Source organism: Cnephaeus nilssonii (assembly GCF_951640355.1).
Source record: "Cnephaeus nilssonii genome assembly, chromosome: 4".
NCBI lineage: Eukaryota > Metazoa > Chordata > Mammalia > Chiroptera > Vespertilionidae > Cnephaeus > Cnephaeus nilssonii.
The window spans coordinates 87,744,608-87,768,485 of NC_137075.1; the positions used below are offsets into that span (position 1 = coordinate 87,744,608).

Here is a 23,878-nt window from a genome sequence, read left to right on the forward strand (position 1 = left end):
GTGTGTACAGGAGGTAACTGATTGATGTCTCTCTCTCATCAATGTCTCTCTCTCTCTCCCTCTTCATTCCTCTCTCTCTAAAATCAATAAAAACATATCCTCATGTGAGGATTTAAAAACATCCTATCTAATAAAAGAGTAATGTGCAAATTGACCATCACTCCAACACACAAGATGGCCATCCCCATGGGGACACAAGATGGCTGCCACAAGATGGCTGGCAGGGGAGGGCAGTGGTGGGTGATCAGGCCAGCAGGGGAGGGCAGTTGGGAGGGACCAGGCCTGCAAGGGAGGGCAGTTGGGGGTGATCAGGCCTGCAGGGGAGGGCAGTTGGGGGAGACCAGGCCTGCAGGGGAGGGCAGGTGGGAGCGACCAGGCCTGCAGGGGAGGGCAGTTGGGGGCAACGGGGCCTGCAGGGGAGAGCAGTTAGGGGTGACCGGGTCTGTAGGGGAGGGCAGTTGGGGGGGGGGGGAACCCAGGTCTGCAGGGAAGGGCAGTTGGGGGGACGAGGCCTGCAGGGAAGTAGTTGGGTGGGTACCAGTCCTGCAGGGGAGGGCAGTTGGGAGGGACCAGGCCTGCAGGGGAAGGCAGTTAGGGGTGATCAGGCCAGCAGGGGAGGGCAGTTGGGGGCAACCAAGCCTGCAGGGGAGGACAGTTAGGGGAGACCAGGCCAGCAGGGGAGGGCAATTAGAGGCGACCAGGCCGGCAGGGCAGGGCAGTTAGGGGCGACCAGGCCGGCAGGGAAGGGCAGTTAGGGGCAATCAGGCTGGCAAGGGAGGGAAGTTAGGGGTGACTGGGCCAGCAGGGGAGGGCAGTTAGGGGCAATCAGGCTGGCAGGGGAGCAGTTAGGCATCGATCAGGCTGGCAGGGGAGTAGTTAAGGGGTGATCAGGCTGGCAGGCAGAAGCAGTTAGGGGCAATCAGGCAGGCAGGCAGGTGAGTGGTTGGGAGCCAGCAGTCCTGGATTGTGAAAGGGATGTCCGACTGCCCGTTTGGGGGCGACCAGGCCTGCAGGGTAGGGCAGTTAGGGGTGACCGGGCCTGCAAGGGAGGACAGTTGGGGGGGACCCAGGTCTGCAGGGGAGGGCAGTTGGGAGGGACCAGGCCTGCAGGGGAGGTCAGTTGGGCAGGACCAGGCCTGCAGGGGAGGGCAGTTGGGGGGGACCAGGCTGGCAAGGGAGGGCAGTTAGGGGTGACCAGGCTGGCAAGGGAGGGCAGTTAGGGGTGACCAGGGCAGCAGGGGAGAGCATTTGGGGGCGACCAGGCCTGCAGGGGAGGACAGTTAGGGGCGACCAGGCCAGCCTGGTCACGGGCAGTCAGACATCCCTCAAGGGGTCCCAGATTAGAGAGGGTGCAGGCTGGGCTGAGGGACACTCCCCACCCCTGTGCATGAATTTCGTGCACCGGGCCTCTAGTATAAATAATATTTTGGAAAGCAGCAACATGGATATGCCTATCATACTCTCGTATTCTGTTTCATTTAAGATTGTAACAAGGACAGGAAAAGTTCTTTAATTTAAGCACTGTGCCTTTATTGTATTATCGACATCATTGTTCCTGGGCTGCTGAGTAATCAGGGCCAAAGCTTGATGTGGAAATCTCCTAAGCTTGCTTTCCCCGGCCTGATGATGCCCAAATCATAACTCTAGAGGTCCTTGGAGGTAGCTACCATTTCCGGCAAGTGCCACCAAGCAACTGGCTGTTTAGGTTCCATTTGCCAGCAGTGAATTTGCTGTTTCTACCAACTTTCTGTAACCCCAGAATTTCTGCATCTTATCAAATCTAGAGTCAATAGGCAACAGATGTTCAGAATACACCAGTGTGTACATGTGTTAAGCTTAAAAAATACAAAGGCATCATGTGTATAATCTGACAGTTCTGCCTAAGCTCCATTTTGAATTTGAGCTAGAAGCTGAAATGGTGAGACTTTACATAAACTTCCAATGTGTAATTTTCAGAAATCTCCTGTTTTGGGAAGGATTAAGACATTACATTTGAATAATAGCATCTGAAAAAGGAAAAGCAGATAAACTTTGCTTCCTCTTCTGTTAGTCATCACTGTACCTGTTTTTCCTGCTCCAAGTGGTCTATGTCAGCCAACGGCAGCATAGAAGGTCTCCCATGAGCACACTGGAATGGCAGCTGGCACCAGGACAGGGCTTCAATAAGGCGATAGCTCTCCTCTAAGCTCAGGCCATCATTAAACTTAATGGCCCCTAAACGAAAGACAGAAACAAGAAGGTTATGGTGTATATGGTGGGAAACCAATGCTGACCCTGGGTCAGAGCCAAGTATCTGGGAAAAGTAAAATGTTTCTGAGGCTCTCTCATGTGACTCTAATACTGCTCGAAACTCAGGCTTCAGGACTGACCTCTCTCTCAGCTTTTCCTTATGGAGCCTTTGTCTTTCTGATCCCTGTTGGAGGCATTCCTTAACTGGTAGGTTTTTGCTTTCAGAGTTTTTCTCAAAGAGGCAAGAGCAATATTTTTGCCTACTTCTTAAATGTTTATGAAGTCAAGGTCATCCTTTGTCCATAGCCAATCTAGCACCAAGATCTCTGATTGTTTTCTACAATGTCCATTTCATTTGCTTATTTTTTCTATTTCCATAATAATCTTAATCTAAATGCATATTGTCAGAACTGCCTTTATGCACACATTAACTTAATCAATAAATACTTATAAGTATATACTTTGTATTAGGAGCTATGCCAGGCAGTGAATGAGAAAAGGATCTTCACCCTCATGAAGTTTATGATCTAATGGGTCTAAGAGGTGAGACAAACATTAAATAAGTAATTACACAATAACTTAAATGATAAATTACATATGTAAAATACATATTTATATATAAGTATATAAAATACATTTTATATTATAGACTTAAATTATAAATTATAAGTTTTGTAATATGTAGAGCATGAAAGAAATGTAATAGAAAAACCCAGTTTAGGAGGTCAGGGAAGGCTTCCCTGGCAAAATGATATTTAATCCGAGACCTTAGGTTTAGAAAGACAAGAAGGAACTGAAAGGCATTTCAGACGGAGGAAAGGGCAAATGCGGAGGTGCAGAAACATAAGAACTAGGCCAAGGAGGAGGCTAGAATGTAAAGGGCAAGGTGGAAAGTGAGATGAAACGAGAGGCAGGGGCCAGATCATGAAGCCCCCAGCAAGCCAGGGTGAGGAGTAAAATTTTTATCCTAACAGCAATGAATAGTCTTGACAGCTTTTAGTTAGAAGAATGACATACTCAAAGGGACGTTTCAAAAAGATTGCTCTGGGTGCTGAGGGAAAAGTAGCTCGAAGCAGACACAGAATGGATGTGGGGAGACTAAGTAAGAGGATTCAAGCAGCAAGAATGAGGGAGGTGGCCGTGGAAACAGATGGTGTCAGACCGTTTTAAGATACATTCTGAAGGTAGAGATGGTGAAATTTGGTGACGGTGCACATATGAGGAGTCAAGACAGGATAAAAGGAGTTTAGGATATTTACAGGAGACAAATTAATGAGTGACTGGTTACTTAGCTAGAAAAGACAGGAAGTGAAGAGAAGAGAAGGTTGATGGAGAGAGATCAGAGGAGGGTGTCAGTTAACTGGAGACCCCTTTGTGGTCAAATGAGAGTTGCAGGGGATTCTGTAGCTGTCAGGACCCCTAAGGTAAGTTCCTCCGACACCACCTTCTATATCTATATCTTACATAATAAAAAGGTAATATTTAAATCACCATCACTCTGCTACGCCCATGATTGGGCCAGCGGGTGACACAGGGGGCGGGACTCGGGGTGGCTGGGGTGGTGATTGGGCCGGCAGGACGCTGAGCTCGCGTTGCCAGCGGCGACGCGAGCTCAGCGTCTGCGCCATGGCTGTGCTACGGCACAGACAGGCCTCTGGGGCAGCGAGCCGAGCCGGCGTTTTGGAGGTTTGGAGGCGGCGGGCGGTGGGCGGGCGGTGCGGCTCCCCAGGGAGGAGTCTGGCGGCAGTTGGGCCACAGGAGCACGTGGCAGCGGCCCCAGCCTTCCTGGGCGGGAGGCAAAGGCAAGACCCTGGCCTGGGCTCCCACTGCAGGAGGACTACGCCCCCGCCCCGCCTCGCCCTAGGGGCCCAGGGACTTCGGAGCTGCCGACCAGCTGACAGACAGCTTACACGTGCATGATTAAATCATGCACTGGGCTTCTAGTGTATACATAAAAGGCTAATATGCAAAGTGGCCTCTCGGGAGTTTGACCGGGACACCAGAAGTTTGATCACTTGCTATGATGTGCGCTGACCACCAAGGGCGGCGCGGAACGAAGGAAGGCCCAAGCTGGCAGCCGGGGAAGGAAGGCCCCGGCCAGCAGACGGAAGGCCCTGATTGGCCCTGATCACCAGCCAGGCCTAGGGACCCTACCTGTGCATGAATTTTGTGCACCAGGCCTCTAGTTTTATCATATTACCCTACTCAAGAACCCTTGATGATTCTAATGCCTTCTGTATAAAATTTAAAGGTTTTGTTGTGATCTTCTAGGCTTCTTTCTTACCAGTCTAATTTATTGGTACTCTTTGCTGTGCCTCATATAACTAATTTGTGCCTCTGGTCTGCATAGACTATTTCCTCCCCCTGCAGTAAACTTTCCCTTCTAGCTTGTGAATCCATGTCCCTCAGTTCATTCAAAACTTGACTCAAAATATATCTCCTCTAGGAGTTACTCTTCCACTCATACAAGTCAGTCTGCATTATAGTAAAATCTGTGTGTTGGTATTTTGCTTTGTAGTTTTCTAGTGTTCAATTTGAGTGTGTTCAGTTTCTTAACCTGAATTGTGCCCGCCCAGAGGGGTAGTAAATGTGCCTTCCACCTCTTTCATACGTGCTGTACCCCCACCAGAGCTCAGCATGCAGAGGTGCTTGTCGCCGTTTGTTGAGTCTTACCATGGCAGGCTTGAGATGCCAACACCTTCTGGACCGTCAGTGGCAATGTCCCTTGGATGCCTCCTGTGGTCTGGAGTAGCTAATGCATAAACACAGGCTTTATTAATGGGAAAGGAAATGGGACAGTGGTGCCTTTTGTGTGGTGCCCTTGTGTGAAACCCCAAAGAAGAGAAAAGTTTACCTCCACTTGTTCTCGAATAAATTCCTACAAAGCAAAAAGGAAAACAGGCATTAATCTACTGTTACATTATACTTGCCCTTGGATAGTTTACAAAATATCCCAATTTTCTTCTTTAAAATATGCCTCCTGAAGGAGAGTTCCAGCAATACAGCACTTAGGTGCAAATAATTTATTTATTGTAAGGCACTTTAAATATGAAATACAAAGACAACTGACTAGAACTCTTATTGAATAGAGAATATGTTAGCTACTGAAAGTTCCTCCAGAGACAGCTCATCGACTCATGAGGTTATGTAACTGGTGAGAGTAGCCTTGATGATTCAACTGATTCTACATAGTAGGGAGGCATCTCACTAAGAGGCTGTCTGTTTGTATTCATAATCTCAACCAGAACAAGTGTAATATTACACAGGAACTGAATAAATATACAAGAATCATCAACACAACTGTGCACTCAGTATAACACTTGCTTAGATATCGTAAACATAAGTAGTCATGTTCGTTCCCATGGGCTTTTTTTTTTTTTTTTTTACAATTCCCCTCAGGTCAAAAAGCATATTTTCTGAGGAATCTTGTTGAGACGTTTCTCCTCACTAGTATATCTCTGTCCCAAGGGCAGCCTTTTTTAACAGTTATATCCCTGAAGATGTTAATATTTACAAAAGGACTTTAAAGAAATTTAAAGCAGACACTAGTTCACACTACCACTTTGTTTAACTTCTGGAAGTAACTGTTTTGAGATTGGCATATATAATTATTTCATTATAAGAAAACACGGGATTTCTTTACTCCTAGAAATGGCAATGTATAAGTTAGCTTCCTAAGATTACAGCGTGGTAGATTTTCCTTTTAGACCAGACTCAGAAAATTCTCTCCCCATCCCATGTACACTCTAGTCCAAAATGCTTATAAATGAGCAAAGTTATAAACAGCTAGGTTGTAAATACTATGCATTTTTTTTAAAAGCCAACCATTTTTCCAAACAAATCTTAACAGAAAGATATAATACCTGACCCACTAACAAGGCTTAGTGTGGATATAGATAAAACCTAACTTCTTTGCTATTCTCTCTTGTGCCTGTATATCTGGGACTTGTAAAACAAGTTTGTAAGCCTGGCGGGGGGAAGATAGATCTTACTGTATGTTTATTTCATATTTTAATCATTCAATTAATGCTAGATAATTTAAATATTAAAATGGCTCATTCATCAAGCTAGAGGATAGAACTTTATAGGAAGATGTATTGGTGATCGTTCAACTGCTAGGGTCCAAGTAGCTACCTTTTCTTTAAGATACCAAAACGGTTCCAGCTTCTTCCAGCATCAACAGAATCTCTCCTGATCAGCCTGACTTAACATAATTAAGATTTTCTGAAACCATAAGCTTTGTTTCAATCTGTAATAAACTCCTTACCAATAGTCTTTGAAGTCACTTTATGAAAAGTTTTTATTGTAATTTTCTGGTTAAATACTTAGAGATTGAATAACAAAAGAGTCTAACAGATCCTATCTTTTGGATTTAAGACAATTTGGAGGAGGAGCCTTGGAAAAATAAGCTATGTTGGGAGAAAAGAGCAATGCTGAAAACAAAGCAAAAGCTGTCTGATGAAAGGGCGGTTTTGGAAAGGGTAAAATCAACATAATCCAAAAGCTCTCTTCTGTTTGCAGCCAAGTTCTTGAAAGAGTAGTATAGTTAGTTCCACTCCCCTCCCTTCACTCACTCCCTGACCCATAGCAATCTGTCTTCTGTCTCACCCGACTCCCAGGAAATGATTCCACAAGGTAACCAATGTCCTCATGACTGCCAAATCCAACTTGCTATTGTTAACTATTTCCTTCTTGCTTAAAACTTTCCTTGGCTTGGGCAATATTACTTTTTCCCAATTTTCCTCCTCCCTTGCTGACCAAATACATTCGATGATCCTTTACAGTTTCTTCTTTTGGGCAGTAGCTTTCCAGACCTTTGCTAAAACATTTGCTAAATGTTCCGCTCTTTGCTCTTTTTATTCTTCATACTTCCCCTGGACAATCTCACTTCCTTTAGACCCTTTACCAGCTTCTGATATTATGTAATAAAAGGCTAATAAGCAAATTGTCCCCTCGACCAGGAGTTTGACCAGCAGGCAGGCCAGCCAACCACCTATGTCCCCTCCCCCTGGCCAGGCTGACCGGACCCACCCATGCACAAATTCATGCACTAGGCCTCTAATATATATATATATATATATACACACACACACACACACACACACACACACACACACACTCACACACACTGAGTGGCCAGATTATTATACATTCAGAGATCATAATAATCTGGCCACTCAGTGTATATATATACTGTTAACTTCCAAATAGAGATGGGTAGCCCAGATTTCTTTCCCAAGTGCTAGGTCTGTAGGTCTGCCTATCTACTGGACATCCCCATTTGAAGACAATCAGCGTATCTACTAGTAAACCTAGGCTTAGACTCTGAACTCCCCAGGTGTACCAGTACTCCTCCTCCTCTTATTTCCTTTTTCTGGCAATGGCACCACCCTCCTTCCAGTCATCTGAGTTAGAACCCTCAGAATCATTACTTATCTGTTCTTTATATTCTACTAGAGGCCTGGTGCACGGCATTCATGCACTGAGGGGTCCCTAGCCCAGCCTGCACCCTCTCACAGTCCGGGAGCCCTCAGGGGATGTTAGCACTGTCGTGGAGGCGGGAGAGGCTCCTGTCACCACTGCTGCGCTCACCAGCCGTGAGCCCGGCTTCTGGCTGAGCGGCACTCCCCCTGTGGGAGTGCACTGACCACCAGGGAGCAGCTCCTGCATTGAGCATCTGCCCCCTGGTGGTCAGTGCACATCATAGTGACTGATCATTCCGCAGTTCGGTCCATTTGCATATTAGAGTTTTATTATATAGGATTGCTTACTAGGTCCTCTGGATTCTACCTTCCAAATTATGTTCCTCCTCTGCATTATCACTGCTACTGATTAGTCCAATCCTCATCCTCTCCTATTTGAACCAGTGCAATAACCTCTCAGCTGCTCTGCCTACCTCAAATCTTTCCCATATCAACCTATCTCACAATTTATCCACTAAGTATATCTTCTAATTTTTATTTTTATATATTAATAAAGTAAGTCAGATTTCTAGAAAAATGGTACACTAAGTTGATGTGGATTTGCATGCGCTCCAAATAGAAAGTGCTAGAGATAAAGGAGTAAGAAACCATCCTATCTAATAATAGACAAATATGCAAATTGACCATACCTCTGACACACCCACAAGCCACGCCCACCATCCAATCAGAGCGAGTATGCAAATTAACCCAAACCAAGATGGCTACAGCCACAGAGAGCAAGGTTTCCTAGGTAAAAGAGGAAGCCAAGCTTTCCGCCTGCCCTTGCCAGGCCTAAGCCTACACTCAAGCTACAAAGTTTCAATTACAGAAGGTAAACAAATTCAAACAAATGGCGGCAGAATGGAGCTTGAGAGAGCAGGCCAGGGTTGCCGCCGGCAACAGGGGAAGCAAAGCTTTCCGCACACCCTGGCCGGGCCCACCCACTTAAGGCAACAAAGTTTCAATTATAACCCCAACACAAATGGCTGCCGGGCCTCGGAGGGAGCCCCAGGCTTGGCTCCACTCCAGGCTACAAAGTTTCAATTGTAGAAGGAAAATAAATTCCAGATACCAGGGCCTCTGCTTGGGTTGCCAGGGGGCGTGGCCAGCCTGCAAACCACCACAGGCCCCTCGCTTAGGCTGCCCCACACCCCAAGGGAACCCCCACCTGATCCGGGACGCCCTTCAGGGCAAACCAACTCCCTGTACCAGGCCTCTATCCTAGCTAATAAAAGAGTAATATGCAGATTGATCATCACTCCAACACACAATATAGCTGCCCCCATGTGGTCAAAGATCCTGCCCCCATGTGGACACAAGATGGCCACCACAAGATGGCCAGCAGGAGAGGGCAGTTGGGAGGCACCCGGCCTGCAAGGGAGGGCAGTTGAGAGGGACCAAGCCTGCAAGGGAGGGCAGTTGGAGGTGATTAGCCCTGCAGGAGAGAGCAGTTAGGGGTGACCAGGCCGGCAGAGGAGGGAAGTTGGGGGCAAACAGGCTGGCAGCAGAGTGGTTAGGGGGTGATCAGGCTGGCAGGCAGAAGCGGTTAGGGGCAATCAGGAAGGCACGCAGGCAAGCAGTTGGGAGCCAGCAGTCCTGGATTGTGAGAGGGATGTCCGACTGCCCGTTTAGGCCTAAACGGGCAGTCGGACACCCCTCGAGGGGTCCCATTTTGGAGAGGGTACAGGCTGGGCTGAGGGACAACCCCCCTCCGTGCACGAATTTCGTGCACCAGGCCTCTAGTAATGAATAAAATGGGATACCATGAAAAAAGAACTGATAGATTTAAAAACTAAAATTTTGGAAATAAAAAAGTGATTGGAATTTAAAAAAACTCAGTGGACAAGTTAAACATCTAATTAGATAGTAGGTGAAAAGAGAATTTAGTTCACTGGAAGATGAGGAAATTTCCCAGAAAACATCAGAGAAAGATAAAACAATGGGAAGTATGAAAGAAAAGTTAAAAGACATGGAAAAGAGAAAGATAAGGTCAAGTAGACATCTCACAGGATTTCTCAGAGACAAGAAATGAGGGAGAAGCAATGTTTGAAATTATAATAAGTGTACATTTTCCATAGTGAAGAAGTATGATGAATCTCAAGAAGGAAATGAAAATAAATTCATACAAAGATAAATCATAGGGAAAGTGCAGAATACCAAAGACAAAATCTTAAAGTAAACCAGAGAGAAAATCAAATTACCTACAAAATAATGATTAGATTGTCAATGATCTTTAATAGCAAAAATAGAATGTCAAAAGTAATGGAATATTGTATTTATTTGAGTTTGGAGATATGACTGGTTTTTGTTTTTAATTAAATATTTTATTTCTTTAATATTTAATGTTAAGATTAGTGGACTTTGTGTAAATTATGCTCCTGAAGGAATAAATCATTCCCTCAATAATCTAGACATTAATCTCCTTGTCATCACACAAAAAAAGTAATGGAATATTTTCAAAATGCTGAGGGATAACTGACAATATGGAGTTCTGTTTTTATATTTTATTGATTTTTTACAGAGAGGAAGAGAGAGGGATAGAGAGTTAGAAACATCGATGAGAGAGAAACATCGATCAGCTGCCTCTTGCACACCCCCTACTGGGGATGTGCCCGCAACCAAGGTACATGCCCTTGACCGGAATTGAACCTGGGGCCCCTTGAGTCCGCAGGCCAACGCTCTATCCACTGAGCCAAACCGGTTTCGGCATGGAATTCTGTTTTTAGCTAGACAATCATGCAAGTGTGAAGGCAAAATAAAGTTGTTTTCAAAGACAGATTATCATTAATGGACTCTTAAAAGAACTTTTAAGAGTTTTACTTCAGTAAAAAAAAAAAAAATAAATAACACAAAGTAGGATGCAAGAAGCAACAGTGAACCAAGACTGTTAAACATTTTGGTTAGTCTAAATCCATGGTCGGCAAACTGCGGCTCGCAGCCACATGCGGCTCTTTGGCCCCTTGAGTGTGGCTCTTCCACAAAATACCACGGCCTGGGCGAGTCTATTTTGAAGAAGTGGCGTTAGAAGTTTAAGTTTAAAAAATTTGGCTCTCAAAAGAAATTTCAATCATTGTACTGTTGATATTTGGCTATGTTGACTAATGAGTTTGCCGACCACTGGTCTAAATAAATATTGACTTTAAAATTAATGACTACCAGGGAGATTAAAAATAAGGTGAAATTAAAATAGGCAACAACAACATGGAAAATGGGAGAGGGGTGATGGTTGATTTTTGTGTGGTTTAGGAAGAAAAAGGAGAAACAAATTTCTTCTGAACTTTGTTAAATATGCAAATCTAACTTCTAAGCCAATGGGGGGGGGAAGAAATGAAGAAAATGCTAATAGAAAACAGAAAAGGAGGGAAAAAAGGCAATAAAGACAAAATAAATTATGCTTTTTTAAAAGAGATAAAGAAACATAAGTAAGAAGTAATGGTCCTCTTCAACCCCCACAATGCTACATCCCAGCAGCAGCTTTCCAGACCTTTACCAAAACATATATGTGTAGTCATATTAAAATGCTGTACTAAATGTATCTCACTCTTCTTCTTGGCTGCCCATAGGATAAAATGCAAACTACTGAGCAGAATATGCTATCCCTTTATGATTTGGTCTTGTCAACCTATCTAGTCTCATTTGGTCCCACCACTACCCCATATATATCTTAATTGAACCATTTATATTGGTAGTTCCCTATACACAGGATCTGCATCAAATCTCTAATATCTGTTCCTCTGTTTAGAATGCCCTTCTCCCCTCTTCTATATTTGGCAGGCTCCTGCTGTTTTACAAGACATTTCCTTTTTATTTTATTTTTACTTATATATTATTTATTGACGCTAGAGAGAAGGTAGGGGGAGAGAAAAAGAGACAACAGAGAAACATCGACTTGTTCGATTTATTTATGCATTCATTGGTTGGTTCTTGTATGTACTCTGACAGGGGATCAAATCTGCAACCTTGGCATATGAGATGACACTCTAATCAACTGAACTACCTGAGCAGGGCCCATAGCACTTATAAAGATATTTTTTAAAATTGATTTTTAGAGAGACAGGAAGGGAGAGGGAGGGAGGGAAAGAGAGAGAAACATTGATATAAGAGAGAAATATTGATCAGCTGCCTCCCATATGTCCCCCCCCACCCACTTTGGGAATTGAGTTGCAACCTGGGCATGTGCCCTGACTAGGAATAGAACCGGCAACCTTTTGGTGCACAGGATGACACTCAACTAACTGAGCCACACCAGCCAGGACCACAGCACTTTTGAACATACTTCTGCTCAAATGTCATTGTTATAATTACTTAAATGTCCTTCTTCCTCACCTTGGGCTAATTCATCTTTCGCTCTCTAGTACCTGGCACACAGCAGGTATTTCATAAATGCTTACTGAATAAAACATAAATATAGTTTTAAACAAAATAGGTTACTATGACTCAGCAGTTTAACATCTGCAACTATGCCTTACCTCCACAATACTCTTGGTCACCGTAGATCTTCCTCTTCGAAGTTCATTGGCTTCTCTTTCTACAAAACAGAGTGGTACTTTTCCTACAAGGACCAGAGAATCACTAGTATCTGGAAATGTAATTCCAAGGCCCAGATCTTCCAGATTTTTGTGGTAACACCTAAAGAGACAACCTCAAATGTAAAATCATTACTTCATTCATATTTCACTACTGGTTCCAAATACCTGATATTTTCTCAAAAGCTGCCACAAGCTTTTTAAGTTATACTGTTTTCTCACATTTATGAGTATTTGTTTAGAATTTTATTATTTCATTTTTGAATTACAGTAACTTTCTTTTTTCACCCTCTTTTCCATTGAGAGAATCAACTTAGTACTAAGTCTTGTTCCTAAGTTTTTATTCTTCACTGAGCAATTGCTAACTTCTCACGCTGGCACTTGAAGGAGTTTGGCACAAATAAAAGGGCTGAGAGTGTTTGGAATCAGCATTAAAGCAGGGAGGTAATGAATAGCCCCAGGAACTGAGAAGTCCTGACTAATGGGATGTAAATAAATGGATCTGCCTCTAATATAAATTATGCCCCAGGAGAAAAGATTTTATGGCAATGGCATATTCACAAAGCTGAAATAAATTCAGAGACAATTCTCTTTTTCATTTCCAATAATCTGTGCCACCCCAAAAGTGGGAAAACTTCCTATCTTGTGATTCACTATATGATTTGCCCCTTCCTTGTGGCCCAGTGTTTTACTTTCTTCCCAGTATGATTATGATAATGAAAACTAAGACTCTAGAATGCACCAAAGCAAAGCAGAATGGAAGCAATTACTGCAGTAACTTTGCTTTCAGAAACAGCACAGCATAAACACTGACTGTTCCAAGAAATGGTAAGATTATTCTAGGCCAACTGCTGGAAAAATTTATCAGGGAAACTCTATCCTATACTCAACAGCTGTGATATAGTGGAAAGAACAGCATTTGGAGTCAGAAAACCTGCATCTGAGTGCCTACTCCACCACTTAATCATTGTTATGACCTTGAATAAGTCATGTAACCTCTCTTAGTCTCAGGTGACTCATGTGAAAAAATGAACAATAGCTATGCTTACACCTCACAGAATTGTGAATACTTACACTATCAACATCCCATCCTCATGGTGGTACTAACCATAAGAGTCTCCTTTGTTCCTCTGTCACTGTTATCTCTAGTGGAGGACTTACAGTGGAAGACAGTAATTTTTTCCGACCAGAGCCTTGTGGCTGTTGCTTCTCATAGGAATCTATTGGGAGAAAGATGAATAGGTTAAGAGTACGAAGTGAAGTCTTCTAGATTCAGATAAAAATGAACATGGTAAGGTACACCCATGTAATTACTACAGTGCACAGCACTGTGTTCAATGTAGTTTTAGGCTTTGAATTTCCATTATTAAAGTAAAACTAGTAAATACCCAGCTGTTATTTCATCTTAGCAGTATTTTAAAAAATAAGAACTATAAGACTTAAATCTTACATTCAAATGAACAATGCAATGTTCCTGGAGATAGTCAATCCACAGAGGTGAATAATGTGGATTACTGAGGAAATAAAATGGGTTTACTACACAGTCCTGTGGCTCAAGAAGGTGTTCCCATTTATTCAGAAGGGTTTCCCAGTCTCTGAAGAGACAGTCAACAGTACTGTTCTCAAATGGTCCAGGGCCTATAGCAAGTAAGTTTTTCCAACAATTGGGTCTTTGTTTTATAAGAAAAACCAAACATGGAGTAAAATATCTCCTAGGTCCTCACTTAACTCTTTGACATTGGGTTTTTTATTACTTGACCACAGGAGTAAAGATTTCCCTGATATTTTACCTGTTGGGGAACACACTGCTTCATGATGAGAAAAAATGGGGAGGAAAGATTTAAAAGCACATATTGCCTTTGGAAGGATACATAACAAACGAATGGTACTGGATGCCTCTGGGGAGAGAAACTAGGTGGGATGAGGGACAAAGGTAGAAAGAAGACTTTATTAGATTCCCGGTTGTGCCTTTCAGACTTGAACCTATTTGTTTATACTACCTATTCAAACACGAAATTTAAAATGAAAACGATTGGGCCTTCTGAGGTACTGGTGGTCTCTGCCTGATGACCTGTAAAGAAGGTGTATCATGGTCATATGAGCATGTGGAGGGGCATATATTTGTGTTGGATAACATGCAGTAGTAGCCTAATCCTTAGACACCCAATCCTTAAGGTTGATGATAAATATACAGCAAATGTATCTTTAACAAAAAATTTTTTTTAATATTTTTATTGATTTCAGAGAGGAAGGGAGAGGAAGAAATAGAAACATCAGTGATGAGAGATAATCATTGATTGGCTGCCTCCTGCATGCTCCACACTAGGGATTGAGCCCACAACCCAGGCATGTGCCCCAACTGGGAATCAAACTGTGACCTCCTGGTTGATAGGTTGATGCTCAACTACTGAGCCAAGTTGGCTGGGCAGCAAATGTATCTTTGACAATGTAAGATCTACATGTTTGAATTAGTAAAGTGAACTATTACATTCTTCCAGTAATAAAAGAAGGCAAACCAGAAGACTTTAGCTTAATTTTGTTTTTGTTTTTGTTTTTTTTTGTTAATCTTCATCTGAGGATATTTTTCCTTTTTTTTTTTTTTTTTTTTTTTTTTTTTTTTTTAGAGAGTGGAAAGGAGAGGGAGAGACAGAGAGAGAGAGAAAAACATCAATGTGAGAGAGATACATCGATTGATTGGTTGCCTCTGTACATGTCCCCCTCCTCCCCCAGGATGGAGCCTGCAAAGGAGGTACATGCCCTTGACCAGAATAGAACCTTGAGCCTTGAGTTCACAGGCTGATGCTAGGGCTCAGCTTAACTTTTTAAACATACAATTCATTTTCCTTACAACAGTCACAGTTAGAAAAACTCTTTCAGTCATACTAATTCTGCTGGAGTCTCAAATCTGTTCTAATCCCAAACAGATTCTTACCAATAATAAGCTGCTCCAAACGGACACGCTCATGGGCAGCATGCTGATCCACCAAGACTAGCAAATTTCCACCTAGAAGATTATCAAGGATTACTGAAGCTTCAAATTTTCAGATCAACATTAAAATAATCATGTTGTGTTGAGGGAGAAAAAAATTAATTCACACTACTTAACAGGTGAGTATAAGAGAAACATACTGAGTAGCAACAACTTATCTTATTTCCTAAAAATAAATGAAATTATGGGGAATAACTACAACAAATTTATCTATGTTTTTTAAAAATATATATTTTTTAAATTTATTTCAGAGAGGAAAGGAGAGGGTGAGAGAGATAGAAACATCAATGATGAGAGAGAATCATTGATCGGCTGCTTCCTGCATGCCCCACACTGGGGATCAAGCCTGTAACCTGGGCATGTGCCCTGACCAGGAATCAAACCGAGACCTCCTGGTTCACAGGTCGATGCTCAACCACTGAGCCACGTAGTCAGGCTAACCCTAAATTTTAAGCTTTAAATAACTGATTTTGCTTTATTAATTCAAATTTGATAAAACAAAGGATCATTAAACAATACTTTATTATAATCAACTGACCTTAATTTGCAAGCTACCCTGGAACCCATGAAAAATATAATTCTACTACACTTTAGATCAGAGGTCAGAAATTTTTTTTTCTGTGAAGGACCAGAGAGTAAATATTTTAGGCTTTTGGGACATACGGTTTCTGTCCAACTACTCAATTCTTCATTTTGAACCAAAGCAGCCACAGACAATACGTGAATATTGTAGCTGTGTTCCCATAAAACTTTATGTATAATTTTTTAAAATATATTTTTATTGATTTTGCAGAAAGGAAGGGAGAGGGATAGAGAGTTAGAAACATTTGATGAGAGAGAAACATCGATCAGCTGCCTCCTGCATGTCCCCTACTGGGGATCGAGCCTACAACCAAGGTACATGCCCTTGACCAGAATTGAACCCAGGACCCTTTAGTTTGTGGGCCAACACGCTATCCACTCAGCCAAACCAGTTTGGGCTGTATAATTTTGATGTATCAAGAAATATTCTTGTCTTTTTCCCAACTATTTAATAATCTAAAAACCATTCTTATCGACCTGGCTGTACAAAAACAGGTGATGGCTATATCTGGTCCACCAGCCACAGTTTGCCCTGATTTAGAATCAGGCTTCTCAAATTGTGATGGGCATACGAATCACCTAGGGATCTTATTAAAATGCAGATTCTGATTCAGTAAGTTAGGGGTGGGGCACAAGCTTCTGCAATTCTAATAAACTCCCAGGTGATGATGCTATTTACAGACTTGGAGTAGCAGGGCTTTAGACCAGTGGTTCTCAACCTTCCTAATGCCGCGACCCTTTAATACAGTTCCTCATGTTGTGGTGACCCCCAACCATAAAATTATTTTTGTTGCTACTTCATAACTGTAATTTTGCTACTGTTATGAATCGTAATGTAAATATCTGTTTTTTCGGATGGTCTTAGGCGACCCTGCTGCTGTAGAGCCTAAGACCATGGGAAAACACAGATATTTACATTACGATTCATAACAGTAGCAAAATTACAGTTATGAAGTAGCAACGAAAATAATTTTATGGTTGGGGGTCACCACAACATGAGGAACTGTATTAAAGGGTCACGGCATTAGAAAGGTTGAGAACCACTGCTTTAGACGCTCAAGTCCAAGAGAGGAGGCAGAATGTCCTGACCCCAAAGCCAAAACTAATCTTTTTCTCATTGACAAGACCACTGTTTTTCACTTACTAATATGTTACTATACTAGTAGCCCTGCGCACGAATCCGTGTGCCAGTAGCTCTCTGCAGGGCCTGGCTGCTCCGCGCCCGCTGCCCAGAGGCTCTCCGTGGCTCAGAGGCCCATCCATGGCCGGGCGCGGAACACTTGCCTCGTAGCCACAGCGACAACGCAAGCATTCCACACCCCGGCCTGGCCAGAGGCCCATCCGCGGCCAGGCGTGGAATGCTTGCCTTGTCGCCGCGGCGATGAAGCAAGCATTCCACCAGGCTGCTCACGCTGCCCGCTCTCAGCGGCCGTCCCCCTGGGACTTGGGGACTCTGGCAGGGCTGAGAGGGCTGGGCGCCTCCATCTGTGGCTATGGGCACCACCATATTTGTGATGGAGTGATGGTTAATTTGCATATTATCCTTTTATTAGATAGGCTCTTTTTTAGCTTGTAATTTTTTTTCTCAATCCTCACCCAACGATATTTTTTCATTGATTTTTAGAGAGAGGGAAAAGCAGAGAGAAATATCAATGTGAGAGAAACACATCGATTTGTTGCCTCCTGCACACACCCCAACCAGGACCTGGTCCAGGGAGGAGCCTGCAACCGAGGTACATGCCCTAGACCGGAATCAGTCCACAGGACCCTTCAGTCTGCAGGCCGACGCTCTATCCATTGAGCCAAACTGGCTAGGGCTTAGCTGTGTTTTAAAACTTTTGGTCAAAGGGTTGAGGTTTATTGCTATGTATTATATTGAAATAAAAGTTCTCTTGAATTTGATCAAAACAGATAATGCCTATTTCCCCTGATTTAGTTCCTAGATTGAACTAAAGATTTAAAAATTGTTTCTATGATACTATCAAATTCATGGCATGAGAGCTTAAGACTTAAAGAAAAAAGGAAAAAATTTTTCTGACAGCATGTTCAAACACAGGAACAGGCCCCAAAAAGTTTAATTGTAAACTCCTTTGAGGATAGGAGGAGTTGCAGCTGGTTGTGATGAATACTGAACATCCTGTATTGGGCAAGACAATGGAATAAATAAATTGTGAGGGAGTGCCCTCAAATTTTAAAACTAGAGCCAATGTGAATTACCAAGAGCCAGTGACCCTAAAAAATCAATCCTGTACCTGACTCTGGATGAATGGTTTATAGTCTATACTAGAGGCCTGATGCACGAATATTCGTTTAAGAATGGGCCTTCCTTCCTCTGGCTGCCAGCACTGCCTTCACTCTGGCCGGAGTCGCCTTTCCGCCTTCCCATGCTGCCCAGAGGGCCGGAGTGGCTCAGACAGTGGGGAACGTCCTGCCCCCGGCCGCTCGGCGCCTGCATATGCAAATTAACTCGCCAATTTTTGGTTAATTTGCATACTCACTCCTGATTGGCTGGTGGGCGTTGTAAAGGTACAGTCAATTTGCATCTTACTCTTTTATTAGTGTAGATAGTATTCACAACCTTTTTCATTCCTTGAATGAAGCAGAATATATGAAGGTAATTTACTAATGCTGGAAGCTGTATTTTTAATATTCCAACACAATAAAATACAAGTTTCATATGGGCAAGGATTTCTGTCTGTTATATTTCCAGCATGTGTAACAGCATTTAGGTACATAATAGGCACTCAATAATTATTTACAGAATAAATGAATGAATCTTTATTCTTTAGGGTATCATAACTGAAAAACTACTGTAGGCGGATATATTCTATTAAAAATGCCAATATATGACAATTTCACTATAATTTAAAACAATAACATATTTGTTCATTACAAAAATATGGGCAGATATTAAAATATCAGTTATAGGAATAGGTTCTTTTGGTATTCATGAGCAACAGTAAACACATTTTTTAAAAAATATATTTTTATTAATTTCAGAGAGGAAGAGAGAGAGGGAGCGAGAGAAACATCAGTGATGAGAAAGAATCATTGATCGGCTGCCTCCTGGATGCCCCCTCCTGGGGATCGAGCCCGCAACCCAGGCATGTACCCTTGACTGGAATTGAACCCGGGACCCTTCAGTCCACAAGCCGACACTCTACCACTGAGCCAAACCAGCTAGGGCAAAACACATTTTGATTTAGGAAAATATATTATGTAGCCCAGCCAGAGTAGCTCAGTGGTTGAACATTGAAGATCATGAACCAGGAGATCATGGTTCAATTCCCTGGGTTGTGGGTTCAATCCACAGTAGGGAGCGTGCAGGAGGCAGCTGATCAATGATTTTTTTTCCTCATCATTGATGTTTTTATTTCTGTCTCCCTCTCCCTTCCTCTCTGAAATCAATAAAAATATTAAAAAAGAAAAGAGAAAAAGCCGCCTGGCATGGCTTGGTGGTTGGGTGTTGACCTATGAACCAGGAAGTCACGATTTGGTTTCTGGTCAGGGCACATGCCTGAGTTGTGGGCTTGATCCCCAGTGTGGGGTGTGCAAGAGGCAGCCAATCAACAATTCTCTCTTTATCATTGATGTTTCTCTCTTTCCCCTTGCTCTCAGAAATCAATAAAAATATATTTAAGGAAAAAGCCTTTTCTCACCCTCACCCTTTTTCAGTCCCTCTTCCATGTCACAGATAGCACTGAGAGGCAGCAGTAGACCTCAGTCCCGCAGTGGCCACGAACCCGCCTCCCAGCGGCAGGGAACGAGGAGGAGGAGCCTGGGGCGAGGAGGCGATGATCGCAGCCCGGGTTCCTGCCCATCCGCCCGGGGTTCGCAGCGGGAGCAGCCGCTCATCTTGGTCAGCCGAGCAGCTCTCCCACTGTGATAGCGCACTGACCACCAGGGGGCAGCTCCTGCATTGAGCGTCCCGCCCCCCTGGTGGCCAGTGCGCATCATAGCAACTGGTTGACCGGTCATTCTGGTCATTCCGTTCCGTCACTGGGCTTTTATTATATAGGATTTCTGTAATTATCTGTTTCTCCTGCATGTCTCTCCCCCCCCACCCCCCATTGTATCCCTAGGGCCTAATACAGTTCTGGGCATACAAAAGGCACTCAATATTTGTTGAATGAGTTACTAGGACTTACAAACTATTATTGTTTTATTAAAGCAGGTCACCAGGAGATTGTATTTAACTTTTTATAAACCTAGTATAGTTCATTATATAAACTTTCTTTAAAAAAAAAATAAAATATGTTTATGTTGATTTTTAGAGAGATAGAAATATCAATGAGAGAGAAACATTAATCCGCTGCCTCCTACTAGGGATCGAGCCCACAACCCAGGCATGTGCTCTGACCAGGAATCAAACTGGCAAGCTCTTAATGCATGGGTCGACGCTCAACCACTGAACCACACAGATCGGGCTAAATTTTCTATTATTATAACGGGAATACATTAAAACATTATTTAGCCTAGCTGGTTTGGCTCAGTGGATAGAGCATTGGCCTGCAGACCGAAGGGTCCCAGGTTCAATTCTGGTCAAGGGCACATACTTTGGTTGCAGCCTCCTCCCTGGCCCGGGCACTGGCCAGGACGTGTGCAGGAGGCAACCAATCGATGTGTTTCTCTCATATCGATATTTCTGTCTTTCCCTCTCTCTTCCCCTCTCTAAAAATCAATAGAAAAATAGCCTCAGGTGAGGATTAAAAAACAAAAAACAAAAATCATTATTTAAAAGTCAAACAATACAAAATATTTTAAAGAGTAAAACATGAAATTCCCCCTTTTCCCAGTCCCATTCTCACTCCCAAAGTAACTACTGTTTAATAGCTTAACATGTAGTTTATATATGTATGTCTTATATATGGATGTGTGTGTTTATAAAACTAAATGGGTTTTAAAACTATCATTACAGGGAAAAAAAACTATCATTCCACAATATTAATTTATATTGGTTTTCCCTAATCTTTCCAAGTCATTGCAATGATATTGTGTGTGTGTGTGTGTGTGTGTGTTAAACTAACCATAAAAGGCTAAACCCCCCTATCGCTTCTCGGCCTTTTGGCTAAGATCAAGTGTAAAAGGCTAAACCCCATTCTTACCTGCCTCACCAAACTCATCAGTCTTAGTGCTCATTAAACAGGCAATAAACTTGTTATCCACTTGCTGGAGAACCTGCCATACATTGAAATAAATGGTACAATGATAAATAAAAATTAATAAAGGCTTATTTGTATAGAAAGAGACAAAACTGTACTTAATTTAGAGTTGTTTGCATTATAACTTTCATATCTAAGACTGAGCTAGGTGCTGATGAACCTGAGGGAGTGACCAGGAAGGATAAAAGGATGGGAAGTAGAGTGATCAGAAGACATAAAGGGAACACAGACTGAGGCATCTAAGGGGGATATGCTACAAAAATCTTTAGCATTATACCTGAAATGTTCCCAACAGAATGACTCTTCTTAATGGTTATAACCAGAGAATTATTAATATGACCAGAGACTGCTAACAAATAGGGCTGAAATAAATTTTTAAAAAATATACAAAAGCAAAGAAAAGCATTTTGGAAGAGCTAGTCCATTAAAGCAGTAAGTGAAAAAGCCACCTGTGGCTTTAGGCCTTGATGGCTCCTTTCTATCCAGGTACTGACAGGGCTCCCCCCACAATGCCTAATCTGTACCCCGACCCCAGGGCCTATTTCTGGATCAAGTGTTTGCTCTGGTACCAGGTCAAACATGCCAGGTTAGGAGTTTACCTAAGATTTGTCTACCTCAGCGATGGCGAACCTATGACATGCGTGTCAACACTGACACGCGTAGTCATTTCTGATGACACGCGGCCGCTAAGGCGGCCACATGCCGAGGATGAAACATTTGCTGCTCCTGAGGATGAAACATTTGCGAAATAATGTTTTTTCCTCAAAGTGACACACTACCCGAGTTATGCTCAGTTTTTTGGCGAAGTTTGACACACCAAGCTCAAAAGGTTGCCCATCATTGGTCTACCTCCTAATGTGTTCCCTGAAAACAAGGAGACAGAGAGTGGTGTAGAGGGAGGGCAATCTAGCAGATGAGACAAGAGGCCCCTCTTATTAAAGGAACTCCTCCACTACCGTGTCATCTGTAGCCTCACACTATTGAGAGTTGTTTAAAAAGGGACATTGTTGCACATTTAAGGATAATGTCTCTGCAGTACTTAGTTGATTTATAAATTATTGTCAAAATATAAAGTCTATATAAACCATGAAACTGTGAACCTGAAGTCATCATTCATCCCTCCAAACTTGCTCACACTACTAGGGACATCTTTTTCTTTGTAATTAATTTTAGTCCTTTTCTTTTTCTTCTCATGATAAAGTTCCAGTACTAGTAAGATTAAAAAAAAAACACATGTGCTTTGACCCGGGTGGTCTACATCATTAAATATATCCAATTTCACAACAGTTCGTCTAACTTAGGGCTTATATACTAGTATAAATAATGAGATTTCAAAGTCAACCTTTTACCTGCATGGAATTAATCATGTCTTTGGTAAAACGGTAAGGAAACAAGATGTTGTGAATTTTAACTGCTAGGCTTTCAGCCTGACCACTGCTTACATCGACAGCAACCTAGAAAGACACAGCACAATATCATTTAAATTTAAATATTTTTATGTCTGTAGAACTGTTTGACCAAAGATCTCAAAGTGCCTTAAAAACATTCATTTTTCATAGAGTCTACTAGAGGTGGGTTGAATTCAGAGAACTTACAGGAATTCAAAAGGCTCTATGACCAAAATTATTGGCAAAAACCAGCATTTCAGAATAACAATTTGCCTAGGCTCCATAATCAAGTCCTTAATGACATCTTCACTGAAGAATCAATAATTAAGTGCTCATGTATTCTACACCCTCATTATAACACACAAAGTACATTCTGTGCTAACCCACTGAAGAGAGAACATACATGATGAACTGTTCCTCCAGTAAAAGAGTCACTACTTTATTTAATGATAAATAAATTATCACCATCCTAAATACTCTGCCATAGCTACAAATCAGGGTTTTTAAGAGTGGTAAACACTTTCACTATTCCCACACTGATTACATATGTTTAATCCAAACTTAAAGCTGAGTTCCCCAAATGCTATGAATTCTGATTCCTCCTTTTTACTTTAATTTCCAAATAAATTACTTGGAAACGTACCCACTTTCCATTCATAATTTCAAATTAGTATAGTCAGTCATGCCCATACCCAACTTAAATAAAATTCTAAGGGGCTCAATGGGGGGAGAGGCTGGACATCTGAAATGCTTTTAACAATAAAGATAATTTTTTTAAAATGAAATTCTAATTTTAAAATAACAAGCAAAGAAAAACTGCGTAGACCCACCTCTGGATAACGGGCAAATACTGGATTGTCCCATTCTGAGAACAAAGACTGAAGCGATCCGCTACCAACAGCATCATCCACAGTATCTAGTGCAAAAGGGACAGGTACAGTTGGTGTCCAGAGCCTCAGGGGAAAAGGTAAATGGCATCTCCTATTTGGTGTGGTGCAGCCTCAAGACCAAAGATCAGACACATTGCTCCAACATGCTACAAAGGTTCAGTGTTTGCTGTACCTCTAAATTGTTTTGAACTATTACTTTTTAAACTGCAGTTGATGACTGTATCTTCTGGCATTATAGCTTTTTCTCCAAACTATTTTCAAGAGATATTTCAGAATACAAGTCCAGAAGAAACTGGTTCAAATTAGTAGCCTCACTCCCTTTAGTAAAAGAAATATATACCTTATCTGTTTTTAGAAACAAAATAATAAATGTCTGTAGCTTTTTACAAAAATAAACTGAGTGGCCAGATTGTTATGATCTCTGAACGCATAATAATCTGGCCACTCAGTGTATATCCTATATAATAAAAGGCTAGTATGCAAATTGTCCCCTCGACCAGGAGTTCGACCAGCAGGCAGGCCGGCCAACAGCCCATGTCCCCTCCCCCTGGCCAGGCTGGCCGGACCCCACCCATGCACGAATTCATGCACCGGGCCTCTAATACACACACACACACACACACACACACTCAGTGGCCAGATTATTATGT

General features: G+C 42.4%; 1 protein-coding gene across 5 annotated transcripts in view; it reads right to left on the reverse strand.

Annotated features, from left to right (window-relative positions):
* The window catches only part of LOC307098821 (acylphosphatase-1), a 41,679-nt gene that overhangs the window by 1,090 nt on the left and 16,711 nt on the right, over window positions 1–23,878 (reverse strand). For 3 of the 5 annotated variants that reach the window (XM_079769921.1, XM_079769923.1, XM_079769920.1), the window contains 9 exons: window positions 23,169–23,254; window positions 22,300–22,404; window positions 20,894–20,966; window positions 15,150–15,221; window positions 13,326–13,437; window positions 12,161–12,320; window positions 5,084–5,107; window positions 4,903–4,981; window positions 2,063–2,214 (listed from right to left, as the gene is read on the reverse strand). In XM_079769921.1, coding sequence (XP_079626047.1) covers window positions 2,063–2,214; window positions 4,903–4,981; window positions 5,084–5,107; window positions 12,161–12,320; window positions 13,326–13,437; window positions 15,150–15,221; window positions 20,894–20,966; window positions 22,300–22,404; window positions 23,169–23,254 — 863 coding nt within the window. Of the gene's footprint in view, window positions 1–2,062; window positions 2,215–4,902; window positions 4,982–5,083; window positions 5,108–12,160; window positions 12,321–13,291; window positions 13,438–15,149; window positions 15,222–20,893; window positions 20,967–22,299; window positions 22,405–23,168; window positions 23,255–23,878 lie in introns of those variants that run through there. The other 2 variants (XM_079769922.1, XM_079769924.1) reach the window with 2 other exon arrangements.